This window comes from Entelurus aequoreus, linkage group LG27 (genome assembly GCF_033978785.1).
Source record: "Entelurus aequoreus isolate RoL-2023_Sb linkage group LG27, RoL_Eaeq_v1.1, whole genome shotgun sequence".
Lineage (NCBI taxonomy): Eukaryota > Metazoa > Chordata > Actinopteri > Syngnathiformes > Syngnathidae > Entelurus > Entelurus aequoreus.
In genome coordinates, this window is record NC_084757.1 from 5647139 (window position 1) to 5660947 (window position 13809).

At 43.0% G+C, this 13809-nt stretch overlaps 1 protein-coding gene across 1 annotated transcript in view; it reads right to left on the bottom strand.

Moving 5' to 3' along the window:
• Positions 1–13809, bottom strand: part of arhgap39 (Rho GTPase activating protein 39) — a 77661-nt gene that overhangs the window by 5399 nt on the left and 58453 nt on the right. Inside the window, exons 2-8 of the mRNA XM_062038848.1 lie at positions 13484–13809; positions 6141–7398; positions 5870–6034; positions 2427–2612; positions 2127–2340; positions 1682–1755; positions 1404–1603 (exon numbers count right to left, since the gene is read on the bottom strand). The exon at positions 13484–13809 is cut by the window's right edge and continues 85 nt beyond it. Of these exons, the coding sequence (XP_061894832.1) occupies positions 1404–1603; positions 1682–1755; positions 2127–2340; positions 2427–2612; positions 5870–6034; positions 6141–7398; positions 13484–13809 (2423 nt within the window). The remainder of the gene's footprint in view (positions 1–1403; positions 1604–1681; positions 1756–2126; positions 2341–2426; positions 2613–5869; positions 6035–6140; positions 7399–13483) is intronic.

Genomic DNA, 13809 nt, shown 5'->3' on the forward strand with positions numbered 1-13809 from the left:
GTAGCTGGCAGCCATGCAGTCAATTAAAGAGACAACCACAGGTAATGACTTGTTCACATAGGTAAATGCGTGTTTGGACTGAAATGGGACAAGCTGGCAGGTGTGACAACAGATGGTTGTCCAAATCTGACGGGGGAAAATGTTGGACTTTTAAAGAGGATGCAGGATAAAGTGACAGAAATTGACATTTTTGCATTGTATTATACATCAGGAAGTGTTGTGTAAGACAGTGTTAAAAATAAAACCATCAAAAGCAATCTGCTTGTGTATAAAGTTAAGTTAGGTTAAATGAAATTATTATTATTATTATTCATCTTACGGTATATCAAAAATAATTTGAGCAAAATTTAATTGAAATATTGTCGGTGTGGCCCCCCAGCAGTGCTCTGGTTGCTCATGTGGCCCCCGGTAAAAATTAATTGCCCACCCCTGGTCTAGAGTGTAGTTGTGGCTGTCTACATTACAGACACCCATTTTTACCTTGAATATACCATTTCCGGACAAATTGCAGATACCAAGTTATATGACTCTGAGGCGTACTTCGCATGTACAATTTGTGAAAAAAGCTAGCAAGCTAACAGATTTGTATGTGTCGAGTACCAAGTTGTATGACTCAAAGGTTTATGGCAGCAAACGCATGTAAACGTTAGCATGCTAACAGTTTACATGTGTCACATACCAAGTGTGATGATTAAAGTGTACGCCAGCATAAATGACTAAAACAAGTTAGCTAACATTAGCATGCTAACAGTTAGTATGTGACACGTACCAAGTTAAAGCTAACATTAGCATGCTAGCAATTAGTATGTGTCAAGTACCAAGTTTTATGACTCGGCGTGTACGGCAGCAAGAGCATGTAAACATTAGCATGCTAACAGTTAGCATGTGTCACGTACCAAGTGTAATGACTAAGGTGTGCACTTGGACTTAGACAAACTTCAGACAAACTTTAATGATCCACAAGGGAAATCGTTCAAACATGGCTAAGAAATTTTCGCTAACGTTAACATGCTAACAGTTAGCATATGTCAAGTACCAAGTTATATGACTGATTTGTACGGGGGGAAATTTGGCTAAAAAAGTTAGCATGCAAACATTAACATATTAACAGTTAGCATATGTCAAGTACCAAGTTATGGCATTCAAAAAACTAAACAAATGGTATCTAAGTGGCTCCATCTCCTCGCCAGCTATCAAACAGTTTTGTAGATGTACGGCTGCAAAAATAGCTAAAAATAAAGGTAGCTAACAGTAGCATGCGAACAGTTAGCATACGTCACATACCAAGTTATACGACTGAGGTGTACGGGTTAACAGTTAGCATATGCCAAGGACCAAGTTACAGCATTCCAAGTGGCTCCATCTAGTGGCCAACGATCAAATAGTCCTGCTAAACAGCTCACCTGAAGATGCCTTCCGTCTGGTCCCCGTTTAGGCCCAGAACCTCCTCGGACAAGCGGGTCTGGACCCAGGGCAGCTGGTGGTCCGGGTATCGCTCCTTCTGCAAGGCCATGACCTCCTCCAGGGATGAGCCGAACATGGAGGGACTGAAGATGGCGTTCCTGGCATGTTGGATCTCCTCCAAGCATGGCTTCTGCAGACCCTGGAAAACAAAGGTTAACCATCTGGTCAGCTAGGAGACCAGCAGGATTGTGGGCTGTAAGAGTCCGGAGTTGGATACCTTCTTGGCGCCGGTCAGAGCTGCCTTGGTCAACTTCCTGTTGCAGTGTTTGGCGTAGCTGCTGATGGCTACTCCTGAGGAGGAACACAAGTGCTTTGTCATATATTTTCTGAGCGTGAACAAAGTTCTTGCAGGGCAGAAAGCTGTTTTTAATGATTCGATCTTCTCGTATAGCTAAATCAATCAATCAAACATTCAAAAACAAATATCTTTGTTACATTGAAATGATGTAGCCAGTGAGTGTTGTTGCTAGTTTGGCCAGCAGAGGGAGGCACAGCAGCCTGTAATAACTTCTCTATTTGTTTGGAAGTTAGCAACCAGCGAGCCACTAAGCGAGGAGGGAAAGCTAACGACAACATGGATGATAGACGGTCACGTTGTGTGGTATTTTGTGTTGACCAAACGCTAAGAGGAGGTCTATGCTGTCAAAGAGTGTGGCGTGTACCCTTGGTGTCGTTGAGGGGGTCCATGTGTCGGCAGATGTACCCCTCCAGGTAGTTGTGGAAGCGCGGGGTCGGGGGGAAGAAAGCCAGGCAGATCGCCATCAGCTCCCAGCCACGCTCCAGGCTGTCGTAGCGGAAGTTCTCCGTGGTTTGGCGACACAGCTGGATGTAGAGCTCGTCACGCAAGCCCTGGTTGCTCCACCCGCGGACCACCACCTGTGGCAGGGACGGATAAACGCGCAGGACAGAAATGACATGAAACAAAATTCCAGATGCTGTGGTAGCGTCTTGTTGGGACAGACCTCCAGGGCCACATTTAAGGGGTCCACTTTGGTGCGCCGGTCCCCCATGTAGGTCTGGATCAGCTTGAAGATGTCCACCGCCTCTTTCTTCACGTTGCGGTCTGACGTGACAATCATTGGCTTTTTGATGGGCTCGCTGCTCCACGCCAGCATGTTGGCGATGGACACCTTTCTTCTGAACAGACCCTATGTAGGTTTTAAATAGTGGTTATGGTATCAGGGCTATGGTGACTCTAGGTATAGTACAGTGGTTATGGTATCAGGGCTATGGTGACTCTAGGTATAGTATAGTGGTTATGGTATCAGGGCTATGGTGACTCTAGGTATAGTATAGTGGTTATGGTATCAGGGCTATGGTGACTCTAGGTATAGTATAGTGGTTATGGTATCAGGGCTATGGTGACTCTAGGTATAGTATAGTGGTTATGGTATCAGGGCTATGGTGACTCTAGGTATAGTATAGTGGTTATGGTATCAGGGCTATGGTGACTCTAGGTATAGTATAGTGGTTATGGTAGTCGGTCTGGTGAATGCACGTACTGTATAATGGCTATATATGGTAATATAGTTATGGTAGTATACCAGTAGGTTTACGGTGGACGTACCGTAGTTTGTTCAGTGGTTATGGTAGTAGGATTAGGATGGATGTAGTTTGTTCAGTGGTTATGGCAGTAGGATTAGGATGGATGTAGTTTGTTCAGTGGTTATGGTAGTAGGTTTAGGATGGATGTAGTTTGTGTAGTGGCTATGGTAGTAGGTTTAGGATGGATGTAGTTTGTTCAGTGGTTATGGCAGTAGGATTAGGATGGATGTAGTTTGTTCAGTGGTTATGGTAGTAGGTTTAGGATGGATGTAGTTTGTTCAGTGGTTATGGTAGTAGGTTTAGGATGGATGTAGTTTGTGTAGTGGTTATGGTAGTAGGTATAGGATGGATGTAGTTTGTTCAGTGGTTATGGTAGTAGGATTAGGATGGATGTAGTTTGTGTAGTGGTTATGGTAGTAGGTTTAGGATGGATGTAGTTTGTGTAGTGGTTATGGTAGTAGGTTTAGGATGGATGTAGTTTGTTCAGTGGTTATGGCAGTAGGATTAGGATGGATGTAGTTTGTTCAGTGGTTATGGTAGTAGGTTTAGGATGGATGTAGTTTGTTCAGTGGTTATGGTAGTAGGTTTAGGATGGATGTAGTTTGTGTAGTGGTTATGGTAGTAGGTATAGGATGGATGTAGTTTGTTCAGTGGTTATGGTAGTAGGATTAGGATGGATGTAGTTTGTTCAGTGGTTATGGCAGTATGATTAGGATGGATGTAGTTTGTTCAGTGGTTATGGTAGTAGGTTTAGGATGGATGTAGTTTGTTCAGTGGTTATGGTAGTAGGTTTAGGATGGATGTAGTTTGTTCAGTGGTTATGGTAGTAGGTTTAGGATGGATGTAGTTTGTTCAGTGGTTATGGTAGTAGGTTTAGGATGGATGTAGTTTTTTCAGTGGTTATGGTAGTAGGTTTAGGATGGATGTAGTTTGTTCAGTGGTTATGGCAGTAGGTTTAGGATGGATGTAGTTTGTGTAGTGGTTATGGCAGTAGGATTAGGATGGATGTACTTTGTGTAGTGGTTATGGTAGTAGGTTTAGGATGGATGTAGTTTGTGTAGTGGTTATGGTAGTAGGTTTAGGATGGATGTAGTTTGTTCAGTGGTTATGGTAGTAGGTTTAGGATGGATGTAGTTTGTTCAGTGGTTATGGCAGTAGGATTAGGAAGGATGTAGTTTGTTCAGTGGTTATGGTAGTAGGTTTAGGATGGATGTAGTTTTTTCAGTGGTATGGTAGTAGGTTTAGGATGGATGTAGTTTGTTCAGTGGTTATGGCAGTAGGTTTAGGATGGATGTAGTTTGTGTAGTGGTTATGGCAGTAGGATTAGGATGGATGTAGTTTGTGTAGTGGTTATGGTAGTAGGTTTAGGATGGATGTAGTTTGTGTAGTGGTTATGGTAGTAGGTTTAGGATGGATGTAGTTTGTTCAGTGGTTATGGTAGTAGGATTAGGATGGATGTAGTTTGTTCAGTGGTTATGGTAGTAGGTTTAGGATGGATGTAGTTTGTTCAGTGGTTATGGTAGTAGGTTTAGGATGGATATAGTTTGTGTAGTGGTTATGGTAGTAGGTTTAGGATGGATGTAGTTTGTGTAGTGGTTATGGTAGTAGGTTTAGGATGGATGTAGTTTGTTCAGTGGTTATGGTAGTAGGTTTAGGATGGATGTAGTTTGTTCAGTGGTTATGGTAGTAGGTTTAGGATGGATGTAGTTTGTGTAGTGGTTATGGTAGTAGGTTTAGGATGGATGTAGTTTGTTCAGTGGTTATGGTAGTAGGTTTAGGATGGATGTAGTTTGTTCAGTGGTTATGGTAGTAGGTTTAGGATGGATGTAGTTTGTTCAGTGGTTATGGCAGTAGGATTAGGATGGATGTAGTTTGTTCAGTGGTTATGGTAGTAGGTTTAGGATGGATGTAGTTTGTGTAGTGGTTATGGTAGTAGGTTTAGGATGGATGTAGTTTGTTCAGTGGTTATGGTAGTAGGTTTAGGATGGATGTAGTTTGTTCAGTGGTTATGGTAGTAGGTTTAGGATGGATGTAGTTTGTGTAGTGGTTATGGTAGTAGGTTTAGGATGGATGTAGTTTGTGTAGTGGTTATGGTAGTAGGTTTAGGATGGATGTAGTTTGTTCAGTGGTTATGGTAGTAGGTTTAGGATGGATGTAGTTTGTTCAGTGGTTATGGTAGTAGGTTTAGGATGGATGTAGTTTGTGTAGTGGTTATGGTAGTAGGTTTAGGATGGATGTAGTTTGTGTAGTGGTTATGGTAGTAGGTTTAGGATGGATGTAGTTTGTGTAGTGGTTATGGTAGTAGGTTTAGGATGGATGTAGTTTGTTCAGTGGTTATGGTAGTAGGTTTAGGATGGATGTAGTTTGTTCAGTGGTTATGGTAGTATGTTTAGGATGGATGTAGTTTGTTCAGTGGTTATGGTAGTAGGTTTAGGATGGATGTAGTTTGTTCAGTGGTTATGGTAGTAGGTTTAGGATGGATGTAGTTTGTTCAGTGGTTATAGTAGTAGGTTTAGGATGGATGTAGTTTGTTCAGTGGTTATGGTAGTAGGTTTAGGATGGATGTAGTTTGTGTAGTGGTTATGGTAGTAGGTTTAGGATGGATGTAGTTTGTGTAGTGGTTATGGTAGTAGGTTTAGGATGGATGTAGTTTGTTCAGTGGTTATGGTAGTAGGTTTAGGATGGATGTAGTTTTTTCAGTGGTTATGGTAGTAGGTTTAGGATGGATGTAGTTTGTTCAGTGGTTATGGCAGTAGGTTTAGGATGGATGTAGTTGTGTAGTGGTTATGGCAGTGGGTTTAGGATGGATGTAGTTTGTTCAGTGGTTATGGCAGCTGCAGGGTGTCGTAGATTTGAGTACCTGTGTGTGTTTGTTGAAATGCTTGGACGCCCAGTTCTCTATGTCGGTCTCAGACGAGGGCTTTCTCAGGGTGAATTCTGGGAAAACTCCACAGCTGGCGCTCGGCATCATGTTCCTGGCGTTGCGGCTGGCCTCAAATTGGGCGCAGGCGCCGAGATCCTCCGACTAGCGGTCAGAGACAGAAAATGAAGAATGCCATTCAACAAATGTTATTAGTCTTGTAGGGTCAGTCCTTCAGCTATGTGTGCAAACTCCCAGCATGCATCAGTACCTGTGAAGGGTGCAGGTAGGGCTCGGGGGACGCCAGGCTGGTCTGGACTGAAAGGCTTTTTTCCAGCAGGGCCTGAGGGAAGCCCAGCCTCTCAAAGGTGCTGCGCTTCCAGTGGTGGCCGTCACTCTGGGCCAGCGCCTCATCTTCGCTGAAGGCCCTCACCACGGGGCCCGGCAGGGGCGGAGGTACGGCGCCATCGCTCTCGTATCCGTCCTTGGAGCCTTGCAGACCACCTCCCTGGTCCGAGTCCCAACTGCTCCTCTGTTTCATCACCTGCTGCGCCTCCCAGGCCAGCCGGGCCTGGGCTAGCATGGCCTCCGACGCCGTGCCCACCAAGTCCCCGTCGGGGGCGCCGCAGCGGGCCAGCTCCTGCGGAAGCGACGGCTTGCGGCTTTTTCGTTTGCGGTTCCCACCGGGAGAGAAAGGGCCGGCGGAGGACGAGGACAGGGAGTGAGTGTGGCTGGACCAGGACACGGAGTCCTCATAAAGCAGCCTCTGTCCCCCCTCACCACCCTCGCCGCTGTAGTCCAGCAGCAGGCGGGGATCCCTGATCAGAGACTGGCTGTGCTGCAGAGTGTAGGAGCCCCCGTAGGAGCCGCCGTAGCCTCCGGTGGTGCCGTAACGCAGCATGCGGTCGGTGGTCTTAAAGCGGGGGCTGGAGGACGACTGCTCGACGTAGACCAGCTGCTTGACATACTCCTTGCCCACAGGACTGTACTCCAGACTCTGTGTCTTTTCCGGACACTTCTGGCGGGTCAGAACCAGCTGGCCGTACGGGGACTGCTTGGGGGAGTGGTAGAGCGGCGCCGAAGTCTTGCGAGCAGGGGACTTGCCTGTGCCGTAGAAGGAGGAGTCCGACAGGTGAATGTCAGACGGAGGCTCCTCATAGATGGGCGGGGGCTGGTACTCGGAAGGCGGCTCCTCGTACAGCGGTGGCTCGTAGGCGTAGCGCGGCGACGAAGGCTGGGAGTCGGCGGACGAGCGGCGCTGTGTGCCGCCCAGCTCTGCCCGCTTCATGAAGGGAGAGTGGCGGCGCTCGGCATAGAGGACAGGCGAGCCGTCGGCTTCCGAGGGCGGGTGGCCTCCGGAAGAACGGCGGGTCCGCGATGCTGTGCCCCCTCCCGACAGGGCTCCTGGTGTGGGGGGGTCGCAGGGAGAGTAGCCGTTACCCTGGTGGGCCAAGAAGCTGGGCTCCCTGTCCGTCACCTTGATCAGCATACGCTCCTTCGTACCTGTATTCCACCTGAAGGGGGACGTCCTGGGGGGAGCACATGAGGACAGGAGGAGGTTTAAGGTTAATAAACGTTGAATACGAGTGATGAAGATGTCGGACTCAATCGCTTCTGAAGACCACTGCGGCGGAGGTCAAGGGGGGGAACACGGGGGTCTCTGGCAACAAGCCAGCTCATCACTTTGCATTCATCGTCTTCATCCGGCGTCCCCTCGCCGTCCGACAACAGGAGGAAGACGAGGATGAAGAGCAGGACTGGTGGAGAAGAGAGTGTGAAATTGATTGCAGTGTTGGCCACCTGCCCCTTTCACACACTTTCCCCCTCTGGACCTGAATGGCGTCAGTGTGGCTGCCAGGGGGCACTTGTGGATGTTAGCATGGGCGCCAACGTGGGGAACAAAGAGAAGCCTTCACTGTTTGCTTTGGTCTTCACCTCGCTCCACCACCACCACCACCACCATCTCACTCTCCAACTACACCACAGCTTAGGGTTGCGCGATATCGACAATATAAATTGAGTTTTTGATACCATCGTTCTATCGTGATAATGACTGTTGAAGACACATTCGAGCTGTGTCCCGAACATGTCCTCAAATCACTGTGGCGTTCTGGCCAACGGTGCAAAACCACTCCTAAGAAAGCAATCTTCGCTTCCGTGGCGGCAGAGAAACTATGTTTCTGACAATCACTGGAGGACATGCTACACGACACATGGTGGGCGGGTCGACAGAAATATCGACCGTAACCATACCAAGCATAGAATCAATATACTACAGTGATTAGATCGGTATTTTCTATATCGTTTACAAACTTAGAAAATGAAGTCCTCCTATGTCCAGGGACTTAATCAATCAATCAATCAATCAATGTTTATTTATATATCCCTAAATCACAAGTGTCTCAAAGGGCTGTACAAGCCACAACGACATCCTCGGTACAGAGCCCACATACGGGCAAGGAAAACTCACCCCAGTGGGACGTCAATGTGAATGACTATGAGAAACCTTGGAGAGGACCGCATATGTGGGTAACCCCCCCCCCCCCCCCCCTCTAGGGGATAATCCAAATATTTTGATACTGTTGCACCGCCATTGTATGTTTTTGTCGGGTTATAATTGTGATAAAAAACCGGATCATCACTAGTGGTACGTGGGCTCCATCTAGTGGTACTCCAAAGAATCACTTGCTTTAAGTACAGTGTTTTATTTTCCTATATTCAAACACAGTGTTACTGTTCAAACTGTGGCCAGAAATATTAAATATGCTTGTTTAGGGATGTCCGATAATATCGGCCTGCCGATATTATCGGCCGATAAATGCGTTAAAATGTAATATCGGAAATTATCGGTATCGGTTTTTTTTATTATCGGTATAGTGTTTTTTTTTGTTTGTTTGTTTTTTTAATTAAATAAACATAAAAAACACAAGATACACTTACAATTAATGCACCAACCCAAAAAACCTCCCTCCTCATTCACACAAAAGGGTTGTTTCTTTCTGTTATTAATATTCTGGTTCCTACATTATATATCAATATATATCAATACAGTCTGCAAAGGATACAGTCCGTAAGCACACATGATTGTGCGTGCTGCTGCTCCACTAATAGTACTAACCTTTAACAGTTAATTTTACTCATTTTCATTCATTACTAGTTTCTATGTAACTGTTTTTATATTGTTTTACTTTCTTTTTTATTCAAGAAAATGTTTTTAATTTATTTATCTTATTTCATTTTATAATTTTTTTTAAAAAGTACCTTATCTTCACCATACCTGGTTGTCCAAATTAGACATAATAATGTGTTAATTCCACGACTGTATATATCGGTTGATATCGGTATCGGTAATTAAAGAGTTGGACAATATCGGAATATCGGCAAAAAGCCATTATCGGACATCCGTTTGCTTGTTGAATAAAACCTCTGCCTTGTTTTTAATGAATACTTAGGCCTGCTACGCTACTGTATTTTAATGTTGGCCATGACGGTCGTACTTGGAGAGCCAAGGTTATTCTGGGGTGGTACTTGGTGAAGAAAGTTTGACAACCACTGATTTAATCCCCTCGAAAATTGTAAGTATCAGTATCAGCATTGGTATGACCGATACTGCCCCTGTAACTACTTGATATTGGATCGGCAAATTTGTAGTATCGCCCAAAACTAAGTATCCCAAACAACAGAAGAAAAAGTGCCTTAGTGCATTAAAACAGTGCAGATAGAAACATGTTACAACATAAAGTGTCCGTCAATTAGTGAGTGGTTGTTTTATTCTGTCAGTGGTTTGTATTTCTTGTTTAGCACTTAGCATTACTGCTACATGATGCTTAGTGTCTCACTAAAGCTGCATTTTTGTAGCTAATCCTCCTTATATTCAGGCTCAAAAATATAAGGTGCTGGGTCATCATTTGTCCCAAGATAGTCGTAGTTGTCTCTCGTGAAGAGACTGTAGAAGTAGCGTCCGTGGATACGCAGGCGCATGCTTAAAATGAGAAAAATATGTAAATAGTACATGTTATCGTGAATGTGGCAGATACTACATTACATATATTCTTGCAACATGTATATACATTTTTAAAGTGCTTTATTGGCGCAATAGAGCGACTTTCATTGGTTCCGTGGTCAGCTGACTTTTACTAGCGTTTATTTACGATTTAGAATGCATATAAAAAATTTAAAAATGTTTTCTGTCTTAAGGATTGTGAATGATAGGCAAAATTCCCCCCAAAAAGTACAAGTGAAGGTCAAAATCAGGAAGAGCCCAGATCACAGGTGTCAAAGTCAAGGCCCGGGGGCCAAATGTGGTCCCGCCACTTCATTTTATTTGGCCCTGGAAAGCCTGGAAATAATATGTATCAATAAAGTACTGTAACTTTTCTTACTAAATGTATTCTTTCTTTCTATGTTGGGAGAAAAAATAAATATATGTAATCCATGTAATCACAAATTGTGTTAACTTAAATATTGTCTAATTATGCAAAAATATGTGATCAAACATTCAAACCATTTTTTAAAATAGAAATAAATACTAATAATAATGATTTATTATCCATCAAATTGTGCAATGTAAAAGGAGCAATAGATTTCGGACAGGCTAACCTCCTCCAACCTCCGAGGACAAAGCTACGGACAATGGGAGACCGGGCTTTCTGCTCCGCCGCTCCCAGTCTGTGGAACGCTCTCCCTGACCACCTGAGGGCACCTCAGACGGTGGATGCTTTTAAATAAGGCTTAAAAACCCTTTTTTTTAAAAACCCTTTTTTTTAGATACCGTATTTCCTTGAATAGCCGCCGGGGCGCTAATTAATTTAAAATCTCTTCTCACTCCTGCGCTTACCAAAAGCATGCGGAATGGGCAAGCATGCGCTAATTATTTTAAAACCTCTTCTCACTCCGGCGCTTACCTTATCATGAAAAGCACATTTAATAAAAAAATATGTTATTATGGTCTTACCTTTACTTATAAATGAGTCCATGTGCAGCTGCTTCTGATCAAAAGCAGTCTTCCTTATCTTTCTTCAGTTTTAAAAGTCTCTCTGTCTCGATGGAGATATTCCTTTAATTATTACCTCCTGCTTCCATTGAAAGTCCAGTTTAGAAAACTGTTTTATTTTAGAAATGTAATCCTCCATGTTAAAAGTGCAAGCAAACGATCGCTACTCATGCTTGCTGCTTGTTGTCTTCTTCTGCAGCACCGGTCTTCTGCAGTGCCAGTAGTCGCAAGAAGGATCACTAGCGCCCTCTACCACCAGGAGGCGGGAGTCATTTAATGACTCATATTTGACCCGGCGGAAGTGCCAAGCATGCGCTAATTATTTTGCGAAACGAGTTTGACCCGGCTGTAATTCTAGGCAGGCGAATACTATATTCCCGGCGGCAATTCAAGGAAATACGGTATATATGCGTGCTAGTTCTAGTTTTTATTTGTATTTACTTTTATTATCTTTTAATTTTTTTTTAATACATGGTAGCACTTTGAGGTTCCATCCATCCATTTCCTACCGCTTGTCCCGTTCGGGGTCGCGGGGGTGCTGGAGCCTATCTCAGCTGCATTCAGGCGGAAGGCGGGTACTCCCTGGTTGTTTGCTCAATGTAAAGTGCTTTTTACAAAAAAAATTGATTATTATTATTATCATGGTCAAATTTACTGTGGTTTTTACAGCATTTTTCTCTAAATGAAAAAAAAAACCAGTACTTTTTTTACTGTAATAAACTGTGGTGCCGTTTTGGTATTTACATTAATCCACCGAAAAATCTACACTTGTTGATTTGCGTTAAAAGTAAACCAAAAAAAAACTGGCAGCTCAGGTGTCAAAATTTTACTGTAAAATTGCAGTTTTTTTTATTTACAGTAAAAAAAAAACTAACGTACATTTTACTGTAAAATTCTGGCAACTGAGATGTTTTTTTTTTTTACCATAAAAACAGCAGTACTGTTTTTCCATTTACAGTAACATACACTACATTTAAAGTAATATATACTACATTTAAAGTAATATACACTACATTTACAGTAATATACACTACATTTAAAGTAATATACACTACATTTACAGTAATATACACTACATTTAAAGTAATATATACTACATTTAAAGTAATATACACTACATTTACAGTAATATACACTACATTTAAAGTAATATATACTACATTTAAAGTAATATACACTACATTTACAGTAATATACACTACATTTAAAGTAATATACACTACATTTACAGTAATATACACTACATTTAAAGTAATATATACTACATTTAAAGTAATATACACTACATTTAAAGTAATATACACTACATTTACAGTAATATACACTACATTTAAAGTAATATATACTACATTTAAAGTAATATACACTACATTTAAAGTAATATATACTACATTTAAAGTAATACACACTACATTTACAGTAATATACACTACATTTACAGTAATATATACTACATTTAAAGTAATATACACTACATTTACAGTAATATACACTACATTTAAAGTAATATACACTACATTTACAGTAATATACACTACATTTAAAGTAATATATACTACATTTAAAGTAATATACACTACATTTACAGTAATATACACTACATTTACAGTAATATACACTACATTTAAAGTAATATACACTACATTTACAGTAATTTACACTACATTTAAAGTAATATACACTACATTTAAAGTAATATACACTACATTTACAGTAATATACACTACATTTAAAGTAATATACACTACATTTCCAGTAATACACACTACATTTACAGTAATATAACATACATTTACAGTAATATACACTACATTTACAGTAATATACACTACATTTAAAGTAATATACACTACATTTACAGTAATACACACTACATTTAAAGTAATTTACACTACATTTACAGTAATTTACACTACATTTAAAGTAATATACACTACATTTACAGTAATATACACTACATTTACAGTAATATACACTACATTTACAGTAATTTACACTAAATTTTAAGTGAAATTATTGCAACTTACCATATTTCTTTTACATTTTAGTTAAAAAAAAAATCTACAAATAAAATGCATAAAAAAATGGTGTAATAATACTATTCACTATTAGAATCGGCCCTCTGGGGCCAAACGTAACATAACATGTGGCCCTCAGTGAAAACGACTAGATGGACGTCATCCATCCTCGCTCTTTCTCTCGTAACCTTGGCTGTGTGGGGAGGCGGAGCCATGTGCATGTTAGCGAGAGGACAAACTGCCACTTCAGCAGCTCTGCAGAGAGAGAGAGAGAGAGAGAGAGAGAGAGAGAGAGAGAGAGACGCTACACAGCCAATAAGAAGTGTGATTGCTAATAACGATGATGTAATGGAGGTCATGCAGACGTCCTCATCTAACCCTCAGGCAGCTAACAGTGGCTCGCTAGCAAAGCGTCACAGAGTTGGCGGGCAGGCTGCCGTGAGATGCTAATTGATGCGTCACGTTATGACTGCAGAGGCAGCTCGTTAAGAAAATGACCTCGCAAAACATTTGTCCTCCCGTGGCGTGCGCGTGAGCAACACGTTCGCGGGCCGGCGTGGGACGCAGGATGAAGGCGAGGTCAAAAGTCAGCCTCTCACTCACCGCTCCGCCTCCTCTTTCCCGCCCTGCTTGTCGCACGCCTCCTGGTCCAGCGAGGAGGAGGTGCTTCCCTCCCGGCTGACGCCGCTGTTGCGACCCGGACTGTTGTCGGCCGAGGCGCCGCCGCCGCTCGCCGGCCGCGGGTCGGCGCCGTCCGTGTGCTGCTTGAGCGTCTGCAGCTTGGCCAGCGGGATGATGTCGCAGCCTTGGGGGCGGTGCCAGACGGTGCGCTGCGTGGAGGCGTTGTAGTAGTAGAAGCGCGAGGTGTTGGGGTCGAACAGCTCCCACCACTGGTTGTCGCCCGTGCGCTTGATGCGGACGCCCGGCGG